At 39.6% G+C, this 24,959-nt stretch overlaps 1 protein-coding gene and 1 pseudogene across 3 annotated transcripts in view; one reads left to right on the forward strand and one right to left on the reverse strand.

Moving 5' to 3' along the window:
• Nucleotides 1–24,959, forward strand: part of smchd1 (structural maintenance of chromosomes flexible hinge domain containing 1) — a 39,332-nt gene that overhangs the window by 1,004 nt on the left and 13,369 nt on the right. Inside the window, exons 2-24 of one of the 3 annotated variants that reach the window (XM_087846212.1) lie at nt 5,863–5,938; nt 6,049–6,207; nt 6,317–6,399; nt 6,496–6,629; nt 7,405–7,519; nt 7,743–7,862; nt 7,985–8,148; nt 9,175–9,268; nt 9,365–9,626; nt 9,762–9,879; nt 11,223–11,415; nt 13,272–13,573; nt 13,672–13,711; nt 14,873–15,073; nt 15,167–15,280; nt 16,231–16,337; nt 16,505–16,587; nt 16,753–16,866; nt 21,278–21,355; nt 21,443–21,562; nt 21,652–21,796; nt 21,945–22,047; nt 22,246–22,318. In XM_087846212.1, the coding sequence (XP_087702338.1) occupies nt 5,863–5,938; nt 6,049–6,207; nt 6,317–6,399; nt 6,496–6,629; nt 7,405–7,519; nt 7,743–7,862; nt 7,985–8,148; nt 9,175–9,268; nt 9,365–9,626; nt 9,762–9,879; nt 11,223–11,415; nt 13,272–13,573; nt 13,672–13,711; nt 14,873–15,073; nt 15,167–15,280; nt 16,231–16,337; nt 16,505–16,587; nt 16,753–16,866; nt 21,278–21,355; nt 21,443–21,562; nt 21,652–21,796; nt 21,945–22,047; nt 22,246–22,318 (2,998 nt within the window). The remainder of the gene's footprint in view (nt 1–5,862; nt 5,939–6,048; nt 6,208–6,316; nt 6,400–6,495; nt 6,630–7,404; nt 7,520–7,742; nt 7,863–7,984; nt 8,149–9,174; nt 9,269–9,364; nt 9,627–9,761; nt 9,880–11,222; nt 11,416–13,271; nt 13,574–13,671; nt 13,712–14,872; nt 15,074–15,166; nt 15,281–16,230; nt 16,338–16,504; nt 16,588–16,752; nt 16,867–21,277; nt 21,356–21,442; nt 21,563–21,651; nt 21,797–21,944; nt 22,048–22,245; nt 22,319–24,959) is intronic. The other 2 variants (XM_087846213.1, XM_006795027.3) reach the window with 2 other exon arrangements.
• Nucleotides 19,540–20,546, reverse strand: LOC148101463 (uncharacterized; annotated as a pseudogene).

The following is a 24,959-nucleotide window of genomic DNA, read 5'->3' on the forward strand; positions in this document are numbered from 1 at the left end:
TAACGTAAAAAAAAAGTGGTTTTATTTATATATGTTTATATATAAATATATGCGGTGGCCCCTAGAGACAAAACACGTACAAACTCCAAAACACATTTCTAGCATGAACTGAACTTCCAAAGCAGAGCTACTAGATCACTTAAATTACACAATTGAAAGAATGTGTGTATTGTTTGTGTATTTATACACAGGCACTCATATATATTCAAATAATTAAAAAAAAAAGTTCATTTACCTGTTACTACCACTTGTGTAGCCACTAGGTAACAAAAGCTCAACACTGCGCCTAGCATCCTGGAGCACTTCTGTTGTCTTTTGTACGTGTTTTGAGTTTTTACGTGCTTCGGAGTTTTTACGTGCTTCGGAGTTTGTACGTGCTTCGGAGTTTGTACGTGATTTGAAGTTTGTATGTGCTTTATCTCTAGGGGCCACCGTAAATATACTTTTATTTATTCACTCCACATAAAATGTAATAAATAAATCATATAATACAAAAATCAACTATTCACATTTCAAATTTTAACTATTTAAATTTGCAGCTTTTTCCTTTTACAAATTTAAAGTGAAACAACACAAAACACTGCAAAGCACAACACAATTAAATATAAATTAAAATATGAAAACAAAAAGAAGATGCATAATCTCTGTCATATGGGCCCGCATGAATAAACTTTCTGAATCCTTTATCATCTGCAACCGAAAATAGTTGTGGATGATTACTACCACTCACTATTAATACCTTTCTAATGTGAGGTTGTTGTCCCTGGCTCTCTTTCTCTCTCTCTCCCTCCGGCTCTGTTCCTGTGCTACTGAGTGTAACTACCGCCCCTCCCCCCTCTGCCCAGCGTAAAGCACAAGGCTCGCGTGCGGAGTGAAGCGGAAAAAAAGTGCGAGAGAGAGGCTGAGAGAAAGAAAAAAAAATCCACGTGACGGCTCGCGATAAGGAGCCGAATCGCGTCGTTCACGTCAAAGAGTCGGCTCTAAGAGCCATTTCGTTCGCGAACGACCCATCACTAGTTCATATTCTGTATGTAGAAAACCAAAATAGAAACTGATTTTGGTACCTGCCACAGGGGGTTTGGCCTTCCTCCAAAGGGACGTGAGGACTCTGATTTTCAAAGACTTTTAACTAGAGCCCCACTGATATTTCACACTGATACCAATACTGGTGATCTAAAAATCCGATATTCCAGTGTGTCAGTGTGTATTCTGCTGTTTTGTTTTGTTTTCCAAATAAACGAAAGGGAAGCTAAAGTGCCCTCTGGTGGAAAGCAAATTATGCAATGTAATAACACCCTTCAATGTTATAACATGATTGAAGGGTGCTTCTTTACTTTTTAATTTTCATTATCAGCTGTCAATTTTAAACCAGGAAAAACTATGAAAATTATATACAGTAAGTAAGAGTTATGTTCATAGGAGCCCTTTGTTTCAGTAACAAACAAATTTGCAAACTTATTTGGATGTTAGTATTACTGGCAGACACTACTGAGAGTGCTGTAAGTAGGGATGGGTATCGTTTAGGTTTTATCCGATACCAGTACCAAACCGGTACTTTTGAAACAGTGCCGGTGCTTAAACGGTGCTCGAACCGGTGCTCGAACCGGTGCTTAAAGAATGGAGAACACAAAATTGGTCCAAAAACCTCTCGTGTTCAGCTGGTTTTTTTACAAGATAACAATGTTTGCCTTTTCTGCAGCTATAGGGGATTTATGGCAGCACTCTTGACTGGAAGCAGTGCTTAATCAATGGAAAAAACATGAACTTTGTCCAAAAACCTCTCATGTTTAGCTGTTTTCCACTTTTTCTTTGGTCATTTTAGCTTTTTTGGCCAGGGTGAAGGGAGTATCTGCCATCAAACAAGAAGACAGCCTCATGTAACTACGATGGCAGGGCTCTAGAGTGCGACCAATTTGGTTGCAAATGCGACCACATTTTTCAGTGGTGCGACTAAAAATAAATATTTGGTCGCTCCTGTGCGACCAACTTTTCGGGTAACAAAAAAAAAATCTCTGCAACTCTCCGTGTGGTCAACAACAGACACACATTATGCCCCTATTGTGGACTAAACCAATCAGAGATAGTCAGGGGCGGGACCTCTCTGATTGGCCGTGGTTCAGTTGAAAGTGCAGGTGGAAGAGAGAGGTGAGTAGCTTGAATAAAGCGATATCAATTCATTAACGGATTCCACACAAAGATGTAAACACAGAGCGGACCCGACGCATCAGAATCAGCTTTGTCTTTCTCGGCTTTCTCACCCGACGGCCCGAACACGGACACACTGTCGGAGCTTAGCGATTCTGATGCGTCGGGTCCGCTGTGTTTACGTCTTTTTTGCGCTAGATTCTGATCTGCAGGTTTTGTCTCTCTCCAACCAAAATTCGCCGAGCCAGCAGCAAAAGAAGCAGCAAAGTACGCTTCACATTTGATCAATGTCGTCATGAATTCCCTCTGACTTTTGCTGTTTTGCTTCCACCACGATAAAAATCACACTTCATGCACAGCTCTCTCTCTCTCTGTGTACTTCAGGAACAGTTTCCCGTCTCAAATTTCTGTTTTCTGCATTATTCATTCGCTTATTACCCACCAGTCTACCGTTGTTTACAGCGCTGTCTTTTTCTTTTCTCACTTAAATGACCTCGGACAAGAAAGCCTAATTTCTGCTGTTCAATACTGAAGAAATTTAAACTTCTTAAAATTATGCAAAATTGCAGAATATTGTAGAATATTTTTAAGGTTATCTGCTATAAAAAGCCAGACCAGGAAAATCTCCTTCATGGTTTTCTGTGTTTTATTCTCAGTTACTTTCACACAAAGGCATCTGCTGTGATGTTCACAATTCTGATGAAGTCTCATGTGTATCAGTACTGATAAATGATCAGAATTATAATATTTCTGACCGTCTCAGGCTAAATTGAATCAAATCAGGACTTTGAGAACCGGAATCAAAGGGATTATAGAAATCAGTGATGATACCCAGCCCTAGTGAGCAGCCTAGGCCTGAGAGAAGTGGATGTAGCTGTGGGTAATAAGAAAAGATGAAAAGAACTATTGATAACTTTTTTGTTAAGTTAAGGCCTGATCCGTCTGAAATTCATAGCCAGTGCTCTGACACGGTGCAATCAATCTTTGAATGCTGAAAAAGCACAATGTATCCAGAAAACACATTATATGCTGCAATAAATGCACTTCCCAAGTGTCCCCTCTCCCCACTGCCTTTCAGCGCCTAACTTTTGTACCGGTGTGCCCATGTCAAAAAGTTAGTGTAGAGCCCTGGACGGTGTTTGCTAGTTCCCCTTACATGCATTAATGTAATAACGTGGTTAGCCTACTCAACGTAAATCACACACGGGCAACATTAAGCTACTCACGCAGAGAAGAATAGCTGCTGCTGCCATCATCATCCGTCATCATTTCTGCTACACTGGCAGGGCTAGGGGCCAGGACTCTCGTCTTCGGGTTTTTGGGGGATGTTGCTAATTCCGGGTCCGATAACAGGCAACCCACCTGCAGTAGATGTGCCCGGTGTGAGGTCTTGCAGCAAGCTATCAAATACGGCGCATTTCTCGGCTTTTAACAAAATGCTATACGTCGCCAGGTGTTTCATCAGATTCAAGGAGTTACCTCCTTTGCACAGTATCACCATAAAGCACTTGTTGCAGGCTGCTGAGTTTGCATCTTTTGCTGTGAAGTACAGCCAGACTTTGACCGCTTCGCCTTGGGTATTTTTAATCTGTAGCTCTGCTCTAAAAGAACGTACGTACCTGGGCCCGCCTACTATGCTTGCAAAGGTAAAATGATTGGCTAGAATCCAAAGTGTATGACATTTCAGGGAAAAAAAAGCACCGAAATGAAGCACCAAAATGTGCGCTGCTTTTCGGTCTGGTTACTACCGTTTATGTCAGAACCGGTGCCAGATACCGGTACCCATCACTAGCTGTAAGCGGTGCAGTCTGTGCCACTGTGCTGGCGAATTTATCCCAAGAATCTTTATCTGAATTGATTTTCATTTTTAATAATACAGTTTTGGATATTAGATAAATATACATCGGTGATAGGTCAGTATTCATTGGTGACATAAACTACATCCTCCTGAGTAATGGAAATTTGGTGAACATCTTAAATACTTCAAACAAAAACTGGTGTCATAATCTTTGTAGGAGTAGGAGAGTTGAGACCTTTGTTTCTGATCATCAGAAGGTCAGTTTGAACTGCAACATCCCACTATAGCATAACTTTGACATGCGTTAACCATTAGACCAGCAGAAGTGCCATTTATCTTCCATTATGCTCACAGTGGCAAATGTAGGCTTAAAACAACTTTTATAATATTCGGCCACTATATTCAAACATAGTTTGAAATTTGTGTAAAAGTTTAAAAATAAAATCGCAGTCACTCATGTTCATCATGAACACACCTATGTGCTGTAATGAGTGAGGCATTACATATTTGAGATGCAACAAAGGCTTGTCCAGTGTTTTCTTAGGTATGATTGTAAGTGAGGTGTTGACATCCACATGCAGGAAGAGGGCTACCTGTATCATGAAGGACTAAACTCATCCAGCACACTCATTCTTTGCCCCTCTCCTCTCAGGCAGGAGGCTGAGGAGCATTAAATGCAAAACTACCAGACTGAGAAACAGCTTCGTTCCAGAAGCTGTGAAACTTCTCAATGCATAAACAGACAAGAACCGTTATACTACCGATACTTTACTGACACCGACACTTTATCAATGCTAGTCATCATGGCCTCTTGCTGCTAAAATATTTATACCTATATTTCTATATCTATACTCCATACTGGTACTCAGGTTGTTGCACTCTATTTATATTGTATTATTTTATTACTTGTTATTTGTTATTTCTGTTTTTATTTTGTGTTTCTTTGTTATTTTGTTTCTTTTCGCTTCTATGGATAACCGGGACCATGTGCACATAATTTCATTCCACCTCATGTAAACATGTGATGCGAATAACAATAAAGCTTCCTTGATCCTTGATCCTTGATCCTTGACATGGTTTACCCAGCATAATGATTAATGATGATGAAGTGACCTGAAAGATAGGATCATGGCCAAGCTTGAAACCTGGACCCCCCGTAGCCGGTTACCAAGATTACGTGAAGTACCCTCAGAAGGTCTGCTAGATGATGTTAATGCAGCACTACGGACGATACCTACAGCCATGATCACCGACACTAACAAGCTGATCTACAATACGGCAGCAGTGATCAGTGAGATGCTTGGCTACAAGTTGAACAGCCACAAGGGGCAGTACCCTCCATGGAGAAGGAGGCTAGAGGCTAAGATCAAGGTAGCACGGAGTGAGGTTAGCCAACTATCGGAGTTGCAGAAAGGCGTGATGAGGAAGGTGCCTAAGAAGTACAGGAAGTTGTCCATACCTGAGGCCTTGGAAACTGCCAAGCAACAACTCACAGCCTTGGCCAGCCGCTTGAGGAGGTACACCAGAGAGATAGAAGGCAAGAGAATAAACCAGCTGTTCTCCACGGAACCAGCCAAGGTGTACTCTCAGTGGCAGGGGAACAATATGAGAACAGCGCCACCAAGGCTGGAGGCAGAACAATACTGGAAGAGCATATGGGAGAAGGACGCAACCCATAACGGCAATGCTCAGTGGCTAGTGGATCTGAGGGCAGACCACAGCAAATACAGAGTATTTTTTATTTATTTTTTACTGTATATAGTATTTATTTCTATTTGTATTTTTCTAATATATCTCTACTTCTTTTTTTTTTCCTGTCCCTTGTGTTGCTGTAACAAATGAGTTTCTCCAGCGTTAGATTTAATAAAATCTATGTCTAAAACGACTCACTAACCATTACTACATTTTTACTGTTACAGGTATTTAGAATCCCTTCATCTGAGACATTTGTGGTGGCAACGACTGACAGAATTGTTCTCGATTTTGACAGATTTAGTAAGTAAATCTATCAGATATTGATGAGTGTTTTGAACTTATGTGAAATATCAAGATGAACCTGCTTTTCTTCTAGTTGAATTCCACTGAATAATTTTTAATTATTCTAGAGGAACTCCAGGATGATACCACCCTTTACTTGTTGCAACACGAGCACCAGGTTCTGCCTACGGCAACGGTGGAAAACATATCGTTTATGCCCCACTATGATACGCTGATAAAGTGTGGCACTTATGAGTACTATGCTAGTGAGAACAAGGAGTCATTAGGTAAGTGCTAAAACAATCATGGTCGTATACTTGGGATGATCGCAGATTAGCCTTTTGCAATCTGTTTGTTTCTCGCTGCTTATCTTTTTTTTCCTTTTTTTCTTCCCAGCCTATCCACTTGCCGAGCTCATCGACAACTCTCTTTCAGCCACAGCTAAAAACACAGGAACGAGGATAATAGAGATAAGGATGGTTGGTTCTGAAACTGCAAATACATGATTATTGAATACTGGATTAATGTCACGCATACAGAAGAGTGCTAACTCAGTATTTGTATCTGTTTAACAGCAGTTTGATGAAAGTCTTGGGAAACCTGCTGTCATTGTCCTGGACAATGGACGTGGCATGACTACAAAGCAGCTCAATAAATGGGCAGTTTACAGACACTCCAAATTTACAAAAGAAACCAGCAGTTTTGCAAGGTTGGTTTGTTTTATTTTAAATTCCAAAATTACAGTAGTGTGGTCCTTTCCAGCTCTTTATCAAAAGTAGTTCCAAAAGTTGGGACACTGTTTAAAATAACGAAAAAACCCCAAAACAAATACATAAAAGTAGAATGAAGTTTGCAAATCACATAAATCTCGTGTTTAATTGAAAATAGTAAAAAGAGTATAAATCCAGAAATGCTGCTGGCTTCTTGTGGCATGAGCTCATTTAAGAGTGGAGTAGTGAAGTGGAAAACCGTCCTGCAATCTGATTTATCAAAAATTTAAATGCGGAAATCTTGAACGCTGAGTCCTCTGGACTCCAGCTTCTTATCACCTCAAAACCTGTGAAGGCACCCTTGATGCTGAATGACATTTTGAAGTTTGGGAGCAGCATGGGCAAAATCCAGCAGATTGCTTTCTCACAGAAGTCTTGCTTAAAAACAAGCACAAACCACATTCTGCCCATATTACACCAACATGCCTCTGTAGTAGAGTCTGGGTGCTTAAGGGGCCTCTGATGCAGACCACTTTGGTCCAAAAATATCATAAAGGAGGCCCATTGAAATCCTGTCTGAGGCAAGAATATGAAAACATTTCACATGCTGTTAAAAGAAAAAAATTTTGAAATGGTGGGGATGCATTCGCCTCTTTTGAATTAAACCTAGTATTTAAATCATTTTGCATTTTTGTTTTTTCTTCTTCTGAACATCCATCTTAATTTAAAAAAGGCACAAATTAAGCCATGCATTTATATTTCTCTTCTCTACAGAAGAGAAGAAGACTACGTCCGCCCTGATCCTGTACCTCGAAGTCTTAATAGTGATATATCGTACTTTGGAGTTGGAGGAAAACAAGCTGTTTTCCACTTTGGAAATGTAGTCAGAGTAAGTCTGTGTGGAAACTCAGTGAAGCACTTCATAGAATATCTAAAGTTTACTTTTTCTATGTCATTGTAAACCCAAATTATAAAATATAATAAATGTAACTTAACTTTGTTTCCTTTATTGCGGACTGAGTTTGAAAATTAGATGTGTGGTTTTTAGATGGCCATTTCTTGGTATTTTGTCAATTAAGTACATATGTTTGTTTTGTTTCATAAATTACTAGATGATTAGCAAGCCAGTGGGGTTACCAGATGTTCATGAGTTGGTTCTATCAGAAGAAGAATTTGAAAAAAAGGAAAAGAACAAAGAGGATATTTATAGCACCACCATCCTAAACAGGAAGGTGAGTTTACTTTAAGATGTTGTTAAAACATGTGCTAAAGATTTAGATGATTTTTGGATTGTGGTGTGCGCTCTCCCTGCGTCAACACCATCTCTGAGTGATGTTTAATCTTCCCGCTACAGCCTGGCGACTTTTCACACGTGAGTGATGATGAGCGCTTCCTTCGTACCATCATCGATGAGGAACGTGGGAAGGAAAGCTTCACGGCCGTAGTTATTACAGGACTCAAGGAAAAGCATATCTCCTTCCTGAAACAGAATTTTGATGCATGGACCAGACATCTAGCGTGAGCTCACTCATCCACATCATATCTTACAGACGGTGCATCCGGAAAGTTTTCGTAACACTTCACTTGTTCCACTTTTTTGACAAAGTAAAAAAAAAAGTGAGAGAAATGTTTTAAATTCTTGCAAATGTACATAAGAATCCACAGCCTTTGCTCAATATTATGCTGAAGCACATTTGGCAGCAACTACAGCCTCAAGTCTTTTTGAGTGTGATGCTACAACCATGGCACAGATATTTTGGGGCAGTCTGTCCCATTTTTCTTTTCAGGTTGGATAGGGAACGTTGCTGCACAGACATTTTCACATCTTCCCAGACACGTTCATTTGGGTTTAAATCTGATCTCTGACACTCAGAGACATTCACTGAGAATTCACCAACATTCGCAAACCCTGACTAGTCTTCCAGCTCCTGCTGCCAAAAAAACATCCTCACAGCATGATGCTGCCACCACCATACTTTTCTGTAGGGATGGCATTGACTGGGCAATAAGTAATGTCTGGTTTCCTCCTGACATGACGCTTGGCATTGAAGGCCAAAGAGTTCCGTTCCTTGGAGGTCTGCAGACAATTCCTTGTGCTTTGTGGTTTGGTTGGTCCTCTGAAATACACTGTCAAGTATGGGACCTTATATAGACTTGTGTGTGCCTTTCCAAATCATGTCCAATCAACTGAATTTACCACAGGTGGACTCCACTCAAGCTGCAGAAACATCTGACAGATGATCAGTGGAAACAGGATGCGCCCGAGCTCAATTTTGAGTGTTATGGCAAAGGCTGGGAATACTTATGTACATGTGATATTTTTTATTTTTACACCTCCAATTTTTTGCTGTTTTAATTGCATTCTTTTTCTGTTTTTTAATTTATTTTATTTTATTTTCTTCCTCCTTTTGTTTCATCCTTTTTATCTTGCAATATTCCCGTTTTAAGAAATTCACCTTTTAACCATTGAAGGCTGCCCTGACACAATCATTTCCAAACTGCTTTTGGATTAAACTCTGTTAACTGCATTTGTCCTAATTTTAGGCACATATATCACTATTACATTCATGGAGTCAATGGAAATGACCTGAAACAAGGCTCTAAAAAGACAGCTCAACAACCTACGATTGACATTCAGGTGAGGCTTCAGATAAATATAGACTTTTACAAAATACTGTATGTCATTTAAAATTTTGTATGTTTTGGCTAACTTTACCATTTTACTCGTTTACAGATCACTTTACGCGAAAAACCAAACAAATGTCCCCGTGTGCTGAACCTGAGGGAAGTTGACGATGACATGCAAACTTTGTACATTAACTCTGCTGTGGACACCTTTGAGTTCAAGGCCTCCTCTGGACCGGGTGGTGGCACAGTGGAGGGAGTGCTGCGTTATCATCCATTCCTCTATGACAGGGAGACTTATCCTAAATATCCTGAAGATCCTGAAGATCCTAAAGATCCTAAAGATCCCAAAGATACATGTGCTGCAAATGGTATTCATACTGTTAACATATTTAATACATTCGTGGATTTTATAGTTTGACATGTTTTGAAGTTGTGTTTTTTTGTTTGTTTGTTTTTTTCGTTGTTTTTGTTTATGTTGTTTTTTGGGGGGTAATTTTCTTTAGCAGCGTCTTCTGAAAATGACAATTTCGAAAATGAGCCTGGACTCGTGACTCAGGAAGAAAGGAAGATCTTTGAGTGTTTCTGGAATGGACGGCTCATACCTGGCACCAAAGTGGCTGAGTAATTACACTCATTTCATACTTATATTCACAAAAACTAATGTCCCATTTTAGTCTAAAATAGTAGGCTTTTCCTTTAGTTACTTTTTACTTCAGAGTTTAACATAACGGCTAGGAGTCAGCAGAGAAAATTGATTCCACTGTCATATATAGGTCCCTGTCATGCTGTGATGTTGGATACGGTTTAACTCCACATAGGAACCTATCTGTGGATAGTATCAGTGGAAAAATGGGGAAACAAAGCCTGTAATCTTTTATCATATCGACCTTTGCAGTCTTCACGGATGCCAAAAGTGATGCAACTTTTTTCTGTGGCTAGTCGTTCACTTCACTTCACGTTCAGTTTTTTTGTAACTTTACACAATTGGTGCAAACGGTGTGGCCGGGTTGAAAACACACATGTATGCTTTTGTTTGTTTTTACCACTGTTTCAGTGATATGTCAGTGCAGAAGCTCAGATATTCCCAAACTATACAGATTAAAGAGATGCAACAGCTCAAAAAGATGAGACTTTTGGAAGAAAACAAAAGCAACTGATATGGAGGTTTTCTCTGAGTGGCAGTACCTGTCATTCAGTGTTTTAGATGATGACAGCTCTGTGATGTCACTTTTTGCACGCCATACATTCAATGCTTTGAACATAATGGGCCCTTAAGACCCCCGCAGACTTGCCCTGTTTTTGAGGGAAGAATTTGCCTTTATATCAAAATGTATTGATTATTTTTCTTTTGAATTTCTTCGATTTGAATTGCTGTGTTGGTGATTGTGTATTTAACAGATAACACATAATCTGCTATTCATGTGTTATAATATTCTCAGACTTGATTAAGTTTTACTGATGGCATATTGTGGTTAGCGCTAACATTGACTGGCTACACCTATGTTGAAAGATGCATTGCTGGTAGATCAGCTGCTAAACCTTCCATGCCTTTTGTCACTCTTTTTGTGACCTCTCACTAAGTGGACCGAGTTAAAAAAACAAAAATTCATTTAGGTATAGACCTGAATCTGTGTAAAGATGTATAACAGGTCAGAAAATAAAAGATTGTATTTAAAACTGACTTTCAGCTAACAGAGAATATTTTGCTAGCAGCATGCTTCATGTTATTAACCTGGTATTACTAAATGGAGCTGAATCTTTGAACAAACAGAATAACCCTAGACTTTTCTGAGAGTTCAGACTGACAGCGCTGTCAGCATGGCTTTAAACTATGCTTCCTAAAAATGAGAGAGAGCAAGGTTAACCTTTTCCCCTTGCCACTCACATTGTATTTGTCATATTCTATAGTGGTAAAAATTACTTTAACATCCTTTCCTTCTTGTGTCTTGCTCCATTTGTTACAGGTTTGACTGGTGTTCTCGTAAACATAACAGCAGAACAGCATCAGATGCACCCCCGGAGTGTTACCGTCGGCTTTCAGGAGTGCTTTTCACTGATGACAATTTCCAGGTCACCACAAACAAGATGACCTTCATGGACCTTGAGCTGAAACTGAAGAACAATCAAACTATCTTCTCACTGGTTCTGAACGGACAGGTGACCGTCTCCATTTCTCACTGGCTCTTTCACAATCAGAACTCCAGCACCACATTCAGTCCCTTGAGCGGATATATATTATGACTGATAAAGGATTGAAATGGATCTGATTTATTATCAGAATTGTCAACAGGAAGAGAAGAGTTCTACGGTTACTTTATCAGTCAGCCTCTACATTAAAACCACCTTGTTCATTTTGTACAGAGCAGTTTACAAAGTAGGACTGAAGCATACAACGTCTTGCCCTCATTTATAGCAGGTCACATCCTGAGCTACAGAATGAGTACTTCCAATGTATGGAATTGCCTACGGCACATGCACTCAGGCGGAGACTATGTGGTCTTATTTTTATTACGCTGACCCAGCTGTGACCTGCTTTCAACTAATTGCAGGGTCAGTTTCCTTTTCAACAGCACGAGTCTTTTTACATTTTACGTTCAGTACATCACAATTAACTACTCGCATACGTTGAGCAGTGGTTTAACAACATTTCCCATCAATGTTCATCATTCTGGCAGGTGTTTATAAAATCCCATATTTTTATCAGTGTTTACTATCTTCAGCATGTTGTCTGACCTGAAGACTGTGTAGATTCTCAGTTATCTAGGGTCCTAGTAGGGCTTGAAATGAAGACAGGACTTTTTGTGGATTTTTTATGGCTTATCCAAACGGCTTCTCTGGATATAGAACAACTGATGGAGAGTGTCCGGTAGTAAACCAAGGGCTGCTACTTTGATGGTCTATTACCCTATATAAAATATATAAAATCCAGCTGACAACCTCTCCAGTTCAAAGGAACACTTTTTAAACATGACAAAACCTGAGATACAACGGAGCACATCATACACACATAATATTCAGCTTAGGTTGATATCCAAACCTTAATTCTAAAATATATATATGTTGACTAGATTAAAATATCTTTTAGTGCTAATCTATGTAATATTCCAGTGTTTAATAAAGTGTGTTGTGAACTTAAACTACCTTTAAGCACTCCAGTGTTAATTGTTGTCTAGTGTTTTGCTTTGGTATAATAGAGATATTAACATAGGTCAAAGGTCAGAGTTGTTGCATTTATAAAATACTCAATATTAGATGATCTTCTCTCACCTAAACAACTTAAAATAAACTGCTGTGATTAATAAAAATGTGCATGAGCTGCTGCACCCGCACCTTTACCTGACATACTGTATGTCGACACACAAAACCAAGTGTAACAGATTTATACGACAAATCAAATGATCAGTATGCTTATATATTAACACAATTTGGACCCTTTTTGCTTTTTCATTCATCTCCATAATTTTTCTCAAGCGCTTTCGTCTTTTGCTCATACCGAGGCTGCTGGCATATTCTGAGCTGTTGATAGCTTTAGCTTTAGCCATTTCTTGTATGTTAGTTTAAAATGTCCACATTCAGCTGAGTTAGTGTTTGTTATTACAAATGTTCTCATGGTGGCCCCCCTGTCAATTTTGTGTCTTCACTCACAATGAAGCACGTCCATCCTAATAGCACATTAGTGTGTGTGTGTGTGTGTGTGTGTGTCAGGTGGGGAGCATTGTGCTACATGTAGAGGTGGGGGGAGAGAAAGAGAAAGGCAGGTCAAACAATAGAGGAATGTTGTGTATGTGTACATGTTATAATTATATAATACTGTAAAAAGAATGTGGTCTAAATGTATTACAGTAAACTTGTGTGGGAAACACTGAAACAACATTAAAAGAAAAATTATGTTAATATGCTGGTAGGAGGGCAAAAGGTGTTTCCAACTTTTTGGTAAGGGAACATGCTGATGTGAATATATATACCAGCTCTCTCAAACCATTTAAAAATTAACTGAGCTTTTTTTATATCAGGGTCAAGAGGTTTGCAGAGCAGGTGATCAAAGAGGGAAGCAAGGAAGCAGAGATGAGGAGAGAGAGAGAGCAGGCGACAGAGGAGGAGCAGTTGAGAGAGAGAGAGGAGGCAAAAGAGGAGGTGCAGAGGAGAGTGAAGGTGGTGATAGAGGAGGTGCAGCAAGTGAAAAAGGAGAGACAGAAGAAGGCGACAGAGGAGGTGTAGCACTTGGGCAAGAGAAAGGAGGTGACAGTGGGTCAGATGACCAAAGAGAGGGGGATAAAGCACAGAGAAAGGCTGCACAGGAGGCACAGATTCCCAGGTAACAGACATAAAAAAAACAAAAATAACTGTGCATGCAAGCACACACTTTCAGAGCACTGAACTGATTTGTATCTGGTTCGTGTGGTTTACTCACAGAGGGTCATATGGTGAGGGCAACAGTCGGGCAACTGGGCAGGTGAGAATCCAAGGATATATTAATAGTGGTTTTTTTTAATTTAACAATGTCAAAAATGTTGTTAATATGTGCAATACAATCATTTAATATATAGTTATTTCAGAGTGTAGAAGCGAGCTAAATGTGTGTTGTCTTTTCAACAAAAATGCTTCACAACTTTCCCCTGGTTGCATTACAGTGCTACTTTACAAAGGGTGCTGTGTTTTCACTGTGCCAACGTTTATTCAAATCAGTCAACATTAGCAAACAACTGTGTTATAACCTCAGGATAATGATGCTTGGAAACTAAGAGCCCTATTCAGGACGTTTAATTGACCACTTTCTGAGACGTCAACAGTTAGCCTCAACACACACAGGAACTTGTTCTCCACATAACATTCTGACGGTAAACCCTGAAAAACAAAGTGTGACCCTGCCTTTGTTAGTGTAGGCTTTAGAGATTGGAAAAAGGCTATGTTCAGGGTTCTCAGGACATGCAAAAAGCCAGTTACATATCCAGGCCATGAACACCTATGCTCAAAAAGCTTCACAGCTTTCTTCAGCTGTTGGCAGACAACAGGAGGAAGCAAGGTATGGATTATTGAAGATTGTAGGCTCCATCAAATACTTGGCTTGGCAAGGTTTAGCTCTATGAGGTCATGTGTATAGTTGTTGGTGTAGTTTATTGATGTCAATACAGTGATGTAAATGATTGAATGTATATACATAAAAAAGCAGAATCACCATGTGGTATTTTTACCATCTGGCAATACAGCAGTGGAGAGCCGACAAGCAAAAATGCTGGTAATCCTCTGGCATTTAAAACAAATCTATTTATTTATTTATTTAGACAGAGATCTTGCCCCCCCCCCCCAATGGTTAGCACAAAGTTAAGCCCGTGTGTGTGTGTCAGAGAGAGAGACTGTGTCCCACTATCTGCTTTAACCACTGTGTGTCTGTGTTGCACATGCATGAAATTAAGCAGCTCATGACTGGACATATGGGAGCCTGACCAATTGGTGTGTCGCTAATATTAGTATTAATGATGAGTGGCTGTTGGATACATTCTGTCTACCTGTTAGTAACAGAACACCGCAAGGTAACATATTTAATATGTCCTGTTTTGAGGTCTTTGTTTCTGCCTGCTTTTCTCTGCTAAACATTTTCTTTCCGTTTCAACAGAAATCGTCAAGAGGTAACATCCAGAAGGAGTTCACACAGTGGCTTCGAAACTGTAATGAAAAGTTCGACAAGCAAATCAAGTTTGTGGGCTTCAAGGAGATTAAAACACGGACAGATGTGCCTACTAAGAAAATGCAGCATCCGTGGGCAGTCTTCTCCGCCATCGAGTGGGGAGGCAGGACATACAAAACAGGCCAACTTGTGAGCATTTATTGGTTTTTGTCTACTTAAATGTATGTTCTTATTGTTCCCTCTTCTACATTCATTCTGATCTCTTTATGCTTCCTCATACAGGTGAAGACGCACAATACAAATCCGATTCTGTACGGTAAAGTGGTTCAGTTTTTGCTGTATGGAAATTTCGATGGTGACGTCTATGCCACGGGAGGACAGGTGGAAGTGTCTCGAGTAAGAAGGCAATTATGAAACTTTGATTTGAGAAACTGATCGAACATCAATTCCAAAACTGGAAAATGTCGCATTAAAAGGTTTTAAGAAAAATATCAGTGATAAAAAATTGTGTGATAAAATTTCTTTGTGTCTATGTTATAAAGGGCAAAAAAAACAACAGCGAAAAGTAAATAAAATCTATTGACAGTCATCTGAATCACTATTAAAACATCTCTGCTGGTCCAGAATTGTACAGTTGACAACTGACTGCACCTAACCAACCACATGCTTCAATAGTTCACAAGTAATATTTCACTGTATGTCATAAAAGAAAAATAAATATCTTTATCTATAAGCAGAAGAAATATCTAAGTGACAAACCAGTTTTTATTTTATTAAGTAGTAGTTGCTTTTTTATCAAGATGTGAGTATTTTATGTGTGTAACCACATTTGAGATTGAAATGATGTATGTAGTATAATGATATTTTACTAAATAATCAATAATTACTCACTTGGTTTGCTTACGATCGTACATCCTTCATATTAAAGGAAATGTCTGAAGTTGAACTCGGAGCAAACATTATCAAACACTAGGGTGTCATATATATGGTGGTGTAAAATAGTGTTTGCTGCCTTCTTGATTTCCTATTTTTGTATGTTTGTTTGACTTAAATGTTTCAGCTCATCAAGCAAATTTAAATGTTAGACAAAGATTAGACAAAGATTGCCCCCTAAACATAAAACTGGTTGGGTCACACTTAGCAGCAACAACTGCAATCAAGCATTAGCGATAACCGGTAATGACTCTTGAGAATTTAGCTAACTGAGTACATTTGGACTTCACCTTCAGTTTTTTTGTGGGGGGGGTTTAATTTTCCATATTATTTCAGTAAATTCACTTATATAAATCCCTTTTTTTCTTTGTTCTTTTAGTGAGTTTACTGATTTAAGAAAAATCTCTTCCCAGGAGCCCAAAGCACTTTGGGACATGAACAAGATCGTTCCCATTTCCAAGATCGACAAGACAGCCAGTGATGAAGCCATCAAGAAAAATATCGACAGTGACTCTGAGAAGTGAGTGAGCAGTTAGGGAGACATTTTTCTACACAAACTGCTCCTCTCTAATATTTACTTTTTGTTTGTAATGTAGATGCTCTGTCTCCTGGGTTGTGCAAATCTTTCTCCTCAATCTGACTCAAAAATGAGACTTTCAGTTCAGGTAAATGACATGTTTGTTTCAGGCTTCCAGATAAGCTGAATGTGGAATGGCCCAATGGTAACCCCTTGCAAAATAATGCCATTCTTTCTGCCGGGACTACTTTAGGTAAGATCTTGCAATGTTTGCATACCACAGCTTCATGTGTTATGAAAAAAAAACAAACATAATTTATTTGCATCAAACAGTGGTGTTCAAAAAAAGTCTCCCCCGATTCCCGTCCCGTATAGCTCAAAGCTCATTCCTCACATTTTGTCTGATGTGTCGTTTAAGGGCCTCTTAAAATTGAGATCCTGAGCAAGAGGGGAGAGAAATTATCTCGAATGTCCTCAGTGGGCCAGGGAAAAGGGACAAAACTGTGTGTTAAGCTCACGTTACTCCATCATGGTAAGTGTTTGATTACAGATTTGATATCCTATTGATATGTTTTCTTTTCATGATAACTTAATTAATAAGTTGGTCTTAAAAATTGTGGAAAAAGTCTTTCTGCTTTTTATAACAAAGTTTCCCAGACAACAATTTACTGACATAACCCTGGGGAGTTGGTTTTTAAAAACCTTAACTTGAGCTATATGGTGATTGCAATTTATCAGCTATTTTATTTATCAGCTAATGCTGGGAAATTCAGTTATCAAAGTGCTGTATGTGTGCAGGTTGGAGTTAATTAGTGATAACAAAGATGCAGATTTTTCGGATTATAAGGCGCACTTCAAATCCTTTAATTTTCTCACAAATCGACTGTGCGCCTTATGTATGAATTCTGGTTGTGTTTACTGACCTTGAACCGATTTTATGTAGTACACGGCGCGCAGAAATCTGTCAAAACATGTTTTACTACAACTTTGATAAGCTACAAAGCCGCACTGCTTACTGGATTGTCGGAGCATTATGGCTACCGTTGTCAGGAGCCTCGCGGAGTAATCTGGGTCCAAAACTCCGTCCACTTCAGGTCCCAAAGTCAAACAAACACTGCGGCATCACTGAGATTTAAAAACGGTCAAAATTCTTTCATCTTTAATAAAATGATCAGCGTTGCTGCTTTACCAGGTGTAACAATTAAGTTTAACATCCAGGCATCCATGAAAACAGAATTTATTAAATTTACCGGAGTCAAGTTCAAGTTCAAATTTTATTCGCCATATGCAGTGGCAGGTTGCCCCGCAGTGGAATGAACCCGCCCCCAACCTTACACACACAACACAGACATCACATGGGGATACAAGTCAGAGAACAGTTGCATTACAGAAAAAACACTGAAATGTACACTACAATGGGAAAGTACAAGAGGAAAAAAGAGACCTCTACTCATGCTGGGCTATAGAGATAAATGTGACGTCATTTAGGGGTAAAACCGCAAAGGATTCTGGGAACCCGTGGCAAGAGGTACTAGCGCACCCAGGCTTTCAATTGAAATCAGTCACACAGCGATAAAAAGAAACACAAAAAATGGCGAGAAGCTGTTATATTATTAACTGCAATAGCCGGTCGCATGACAGCCACGGGAAGCCGACTGGTAAAGAGATCGTTTGTTATCGGATTACGTCGTTGAAGAGAAATTGTTCGAGCCATGTTTCCGAAGTAAAAAGAGGCGACGGATGGCCTGGATTGCAGCCATTCAAAGACCAAATATAACGTCCCAGAACACTCCAGCTCACAGGTTAGTCTGCTCCAAGCATTTCCACAAAGGTCAGTGTTTTGTAGTAGTTAATGCGTCATTTTTCTTAACATAATTGGTGATATAGGTGACAAGCAAGTCTGGCGCTGAACAGAAATTGTCACGCTATGCTCCTTTGTTTATTGTGCATAAATAGTGAATTGTCCTGACACAATATTGCGTTTCGCTTCTGTTATTACCATGGTACATTGACAAAAACATATACTTTCATTCACAGGATAAAACAGGTTTTTTTGTATCACTAATTGCCCAGTACAATTACAGCATACAATATTATTGTCACTGCTACAATTCTGTAATGCGAACCAGAAATTATTTCCACTACTAATTATTTACCATTGAGCTCAAAGGTCCTATTAATAAACGGTTAACGAATGTGTATTTATGAAGACGATTTGTGAGACTGGTAAACTTACCTTTGTTCGTACGATGGTCTTTTGTTCTACACGGTGCATTTCAGGGTCCTGTACCCATCCGTCGGTAAACTGTACCCGGGCTTGTGTATGTACTCACTCCAAGAACCGTATAATTATAAATATGAGCATGGTGAAAGTTGGGCAGCACACTAACGTATTTTGTCCACTCTGTGTGCTCGTAAGGGACTAACCCTTTCACTCCTTTGATTTTTTCCTTGTATCTTTTCTTTGACTTTTCATCAAGTCTGTCTTTGTACGGACCGGCATTGTTCTCCTTCGTTTTGTACATAACTTTTTGGGGGGCAAAGAAAAAGCAAGAAGGTATTGGAACCGGAGAATGAACGTTTTGCGGTGCTGCAAATGCTTGCATTTGATGCGGTACTTGGATTGTTTTGCCACGAGTTCCCGGCATGCAATGCGCGAAAGTCACGTGGTCTGTCAATCTCTGTAGGAGGACAGTATGAAAACAGGAAACAAAAAAACTCCTCTGCACAGAAAGCACATAAATGTCCACAGTACAACATTATAGAGCACGTGACCAGCAACAGGGTTGGGTAGGGGATAAGGAGTAATCCCAGGCAACACAGCAGCCATCCTGCCACTGCGCCGACTCTCCAGCGCAGGCCCAGACCCGCCTCGTGTTCCCAGGAGGCAACAAGCATCGAAGGCATTGGAAGGGCAGGGGGGATGTGTGAGTGCTTATCAGTGTAAGTGTATGTGTGTGCGTGTCCAGAGTTCAGCTGAGACAGTGTCCTTTGCCCTATCAGGCTAAGTAAACAGTCTACCAGCCAACCTAGGTGGTCTTGCATAGAGTGGGAAGAACAGTCAACACACAGTCGTTATCAGGGAGATATGTTCGGCTCCAGCCTTGAGCCCACAGCTGGCGCCGAGGGGGTATCTGCATTATGATGTTGATGTTGTTGATTTTTCTTTTATGCAAGCAGCTCATGAGAATTTCAAAGCTGTTCTTTAACACTCCGACACTGGTCTCTCAATCTCCCGTTGGAGAGCCGCGAGCTTCTCCATGATGTTATCAAACTTGCGCTCCGTGGTCTTATCATTCTTGTGCTCAGAGAGCCGATTCTGAGAACACACGACTGCAGTGAGCTGTTCCACAATGTAATCCAACTTTCACTCAGAGGTGTTATTCTGAGCAGACCTCTCCTTGATGTAACCCAATATACGCTCAGAGGTGTTATTCTGAGTATTCACGGCAGCTGTAAGCTCCTCCAAGCTCTTAACCATGCTGCTCTCAGTGAGCCCATTCGGAGAAGCCGTGCCTCGTCCCATCATTTCAATCCCAGCGGGCAGCCTTTGGGGGGGTTTGAACAGCCGGTTCCGCTTTCTAATTCTCCGATAAGCCAGGGCCAAGCCAGCTCCGATCAGCAAGAACCCTGTTATTATGGTTCCGAATAGGTAGATATCTTCAGCGCCCTCGATCGGCAGTCCCACCAGGCACAAGACCCTCCATTTCTGCCACCCGTCCATCGTGTATCCGGCAGGGAAAGTCCCTCCAGGGCACTTGGGCTCTCCCAAGCCCAGACTTCTCATTGAGAAAAGGGTGTCAATAGCATTCAGAGACCAGTTGATCAAATCATAATTCTCTTTTAGGTTTAGAGAACAGTGAGAGAGTGTTCCAGGGAAAGTAATACACACGAGACAAGACAAGGACACAAGAGGCTAAGCAGGGAAGATAAGGGGAAGGAGGAGAAAAAGTGCGACTGCCTTCGCCGAGAGCCAAACGAGAAGAAAGTCAGAAGTTAACTGGCGAGCTAACTTCCTGCTTCCACCTAAGCATGATATACCATGTTCTGACTGAGAGACTTATAAATGGTACGGAAGTGGAGGAAGCAAGAAGAATGAACTGAGTAAAGTTTGACTTATCTGACTGTTTTGTTTTGCTCAATGCGCCTTATAATCCGGTGCGCCTTATGGTCCGAAAAATACGGTACTAGTTGCCTCACAAAGATGCTCATGTTTTTGGTAGCGTTTGCATGGGTGTCATTTTGTCTGTAAACGAGATAGTCCAAAAAGTTTTGAATGAATTCTGATTCAACTTTGTAGGGATGTAGAGAGTGGTCATGTTAACAATTTATTTACATTGGGTCTTAAACTTAATGATTTATTTGTCAAAAATTGACCAAAAAAAGCCTCATAGCTTAGAAACTATGATTCTAACAAGTGTGGTGTGTATTGTCAAAATACTAAAGATTTTAAAGATGTGTCATAGGTCAGAGGTCAAATGCATGTCACATCTGACTTCTACAAGTCAAAGTGGTAATAAAACTATATAGAGCTATTTAAAACTATGTTCCTTATTGGTACAAAGTTGATTCTGTTAATCTGGACGTATTTTCAGTGGAAGAAATATTTCCTCACACGTTCAAGTGACTCCAACCTTATCAACAATACATTTGCAGTTACAGATTTAGATCTTACCATCTTACAATACTGTACAACTTATTGTACAATAAACTAAATAATGACAGTAAAGTGTTTTCAATCTTTAATTTTCAGCCCCACATGTTGCCAAAACAACCAAAAAATCCTCAAATTAAATGTGTCATAAAGTGTAAAAAGTCACAACTTTGTGGGTTCTCGCCCTTGTTTAGCAGTTGTTCTTTTTTTCAGCCTAATTTCTCTCTGTGTTTGCTCCACCTGTTATAGAATTAAATTATTCTTATTATTTTACCTTTTTCATTTGTAGGTCAAAAGTCAGACAAAGAGCTTGCTGCTTATGTTGCCCCACATTTAGCAAATACTGGTTTCTGGTTCAAAAAAATGGGTGAGTTTCTTTTAATTTTCTTATCCTTCTTCTTGGTTGCCCTGACGTTTGTCTGCTGAAAGATCATATTTGAGCCATTGTTGACAGAGAACCTGACTGAGCTGGGAAAGTACACACTGAATTTGAACACAGTGGTCCATGAAACAAACGCTGTCAGCTTTGGCGGTAGAGCGCTTCCAACGTTCACACTGAAGTTTACCATTAAAGGTGAGGAGAAAGAACGCAGTGTGTTTAGCTAGTAATCATTATTCCCACCATTCTGACCAAACAGACACACTCCTTTGTTCTATTGCCAGAGGGCGATGCAGCAAGCTTTGATATCAGTGCAATAAGCCCCACGCTGCGAGTGGGCGTGCCGTTTGACATTCCTCTGCAGATAAAAGATGGTTATGGCCACTCGACGTCCCTCACTTCTAAACTCACACCTGAGCTCAAATGCTGGTGAGTCTCATTAATGCTACTCAATTTTTAAATGCTTGAGAAAAAAATATGTATGAAAGCATTTGTGCCTTTATTATGTCATATTTAACAGTGTTGTAACACGGCCATTGTTATTTATTTATTTTTATTTTTATTTTTATTTTTTTAGTGGTCTGGATCTGAGTTATGAGACATTCTCCAGCAGTGGAACCATATTCACCATCAAAAATGTCAAAGCGAGAGGAAAAGTCCTGAATTACCAGCAATCCAAGGTTAGAACTAATGATTTCTACGCTACGAACACATAAATTTGCCCGTCACATGGAAGACTACTTAAAATAAATAAATAAACTACTAATAGTACAGTCATAGTTTTATCAAGAGGTTTAACAACTACTTGAAAGTCAATAGTCAAAAAATTATTAGCTGATTTGGTGATTTATTTTTATGTGCTTTGTTTACATTTTCAGAGCTATGACCTGGAAGTGACCCTGCCTGGCCTGAAACAACACACCAAGTCCATCAAGATCAGTCTTCTTCCTGGTAACCCCTCATTTATTTATGATTTTAGAACAGTTTGTGTACTGGTTTCTCATGTGCATTATGTCCTTTCAGAAATCTTGATTGTTAAATGCTTAAATCAGACTATAATAACCGTAGCATATAGAAGATTTATGTTTCCTATCTGCTCCTGGACGAGTGGACCAATCTTGATGAGACTGTGCAAACAACAACGACGTAGAGATTCGAAGATCAGTTTTGGTTGAGCATCATCTTCTTTTGAGACACTTTATGAAACAACTGGATTCATCCTTGGCACTTAAATGTTGATAATTATTTTTAAATAATTAATTTTCATGTCTAGTTTACTTATCCATTGCTAAAGTTTTGGCTCAAAATCAATCTTGTTGACAGCATTTGAAGTATGCTTCGAGTGTATACTCTGTAGATCAGAAGTGATTGCTTGGATGAGGAAAAGAATTATATAAAACTTTAAATATAAATACAATTTAAAAGTGTAAGTAACGCATTTAACTAAAGTCAAGCATCTGATGCTTCCAACAGTTGTACTCATACCTGCTGCCAATTTAGAATAACCACTGAAAGCATGCACAAAGAAAGAGTACCTGGAGATGGATGGATTCTTGCTCTGAGGCAGTAGTGCTAACCACCACATCACAGTGCAGCCCTAGTTGTCTTAATGCCTCACAGGCATTCACACTATTGAGTTCTTCTTTCTCTTTATTCTTTATACTTTATTCTAGTTGCTCCATGCTTCTTCGCCATGGAACTACTTTCACAGTTTTTGTGCGATTTTAAGCGTTCAAATTTTAAACTATTCTGCTATTTCTGCTAATGCCGACTATGACTTTTGGTGCTCATAACTTATATACTTTTTGAGATATTAAATGTTTTATGCAATTTTTTGGTCCCATTGAAATGAATGGACCACATTATCAGTGTGGTCACTGATTTTGCTTGCTGAGGTGAGCTGTGTTTTAGCTCAGTGAGATGAGCAGCCTTTTTCAGAGTGGGAGGTCCGGGTTCAAATCCTGCTTATGGCAACATATTTTTCAGTTAACGGTTAAACTTTTTTTTTAAAACTCTTTTTAACACAAATTACAGCTTCTTCTAGCCGCCTTGAGACCAGGAGGCCCGGGTTCAAACCCCGCTCATGGCACCATTTGTTCTCAGAAGACAGTTAAACTTTTTCACCTCTCTTCAGTACAAATTTCAGCTTCATGCATTCTCAATCATCCAAGAAAGTAAATCTCCAAAAAGTTGATTCTGTTCATCTGGATGTAGCGTTTTGTTGGAGAAATGTTTCGTCACTCATCCAAGTGACTTCTGAGACTGAAGAAGTCACTTGGATGAGTGACGAAACGTTTCTCCCACAAAACGCTACATCCAGATGAACAGAATCAACTTTTTGGAGAAATTTCAGCTTCTTTACCCGTTTTCAGCAGAATTTGCAGTTTTTCCCCTTTTTTCAGCAAAAATTTCTGCTTCTTCACCTGTTTTTGGCAGAATTTTCAGTTTCTTCACCTCCTTTCAGCACATAGTTTTACTTCTTCTGCTGTTTTCAGCAGATTCCACTACAAGGCATTCACACTGCATTTTCGCAGGCAATGCAACTTTTTCTAGTTTCAGTTTAGTTTCATTTTCACTTTGTCATATGCAAGTTAGCACAGGGTCAACATGTCAATAAAATGTGTTTGAGGAGCAGAAGACAAGTCACTCAGCAGTATAGTACAGTAAAAAATATTACAAATATTAACAGACTAAATATATATATACAGGGGTACCTCGCTATAACGTGGTCTCGCTGTTTCGCAGATTTTTTTGTGTGCAATTTTGCATGTTTTTTTTGTTTGTTTGTTCGTTTGCTTGTTTGTTTTTTACAGCAAATTATTTTCTGCATTCTGATTGGCTGTAGACCATTGTCAATCAATCTTGTGCAGTGTCTCCTGTAGAGTACAGAATGCATTCAGCTTGTCAAATTTATCTAAATCTTCCATCGCTAGCAGTGTGACTCTTTTCTGCCTGTCGCAGGAAGGTGTATAAAGTGTGTAGTGAGGGGTTTTACAGCCATAAAACATCTATAATAAATAATAATTGTAAAAAACAGGTGAAATCTGCGAAGTAGCTAACTATCGTGGGCTCTTTTTAGAATGTAACTACCGCGATAAACAAGGGACCGCTGTAAATATATATACACACTTGTATAAATAAAGAAAACTTGAATAGAAATGTGACCGTTGACATGTATTGAGGGGTGGGGGCAAATGGGATATTGCACATGGGATAATTTGATAGGAGTGAGCAGCAGTACAAGATTTTAGAGTGGCAGTTAGTGCAGTATTGCACGGAGTAAGGGTTTTTATTTTTATTTAAATACTAATAAAAATGGAGTGACCAGTGTAGAGTGTAGTATGTAGTTGTGAAACTGTAGGACAGCTTCTGTGTGCATCCTGTGAAGTGTGGTGTGTTAAAACTGTTTTTGAGTCTTGTGCTCCCAGCAGACAGACTCCTGTAACGTCTGGCAGATGGTAACAAGGAGAACAGCTGATGTGCTGGGTGGCTGTGGTCCTTAATGATGCTGTGTGCTTCTTGGTTGCACCGCTGAAGATAAATGTCCTGCTGCTTTCACCACCCTCTGTAGTGATTTGCCGCTGCTGGCAGA

This window comes from Neolamprologus brichardi, chromosome 9, assembly GCF_056152115.1.
Source record: "Neolamprologus brichardi isolate AB-2024 chromosome 9, ASM5615211v1, whole genome shotgun sequence".
Classification (NCBI taxonomy): domain Eukaryota; kingdom Metazoa; phylum Chordata; class Actinopteri; order Cichliformes; family Cichlidae; genus Neolamprologus; species Neolamprologus brichardi.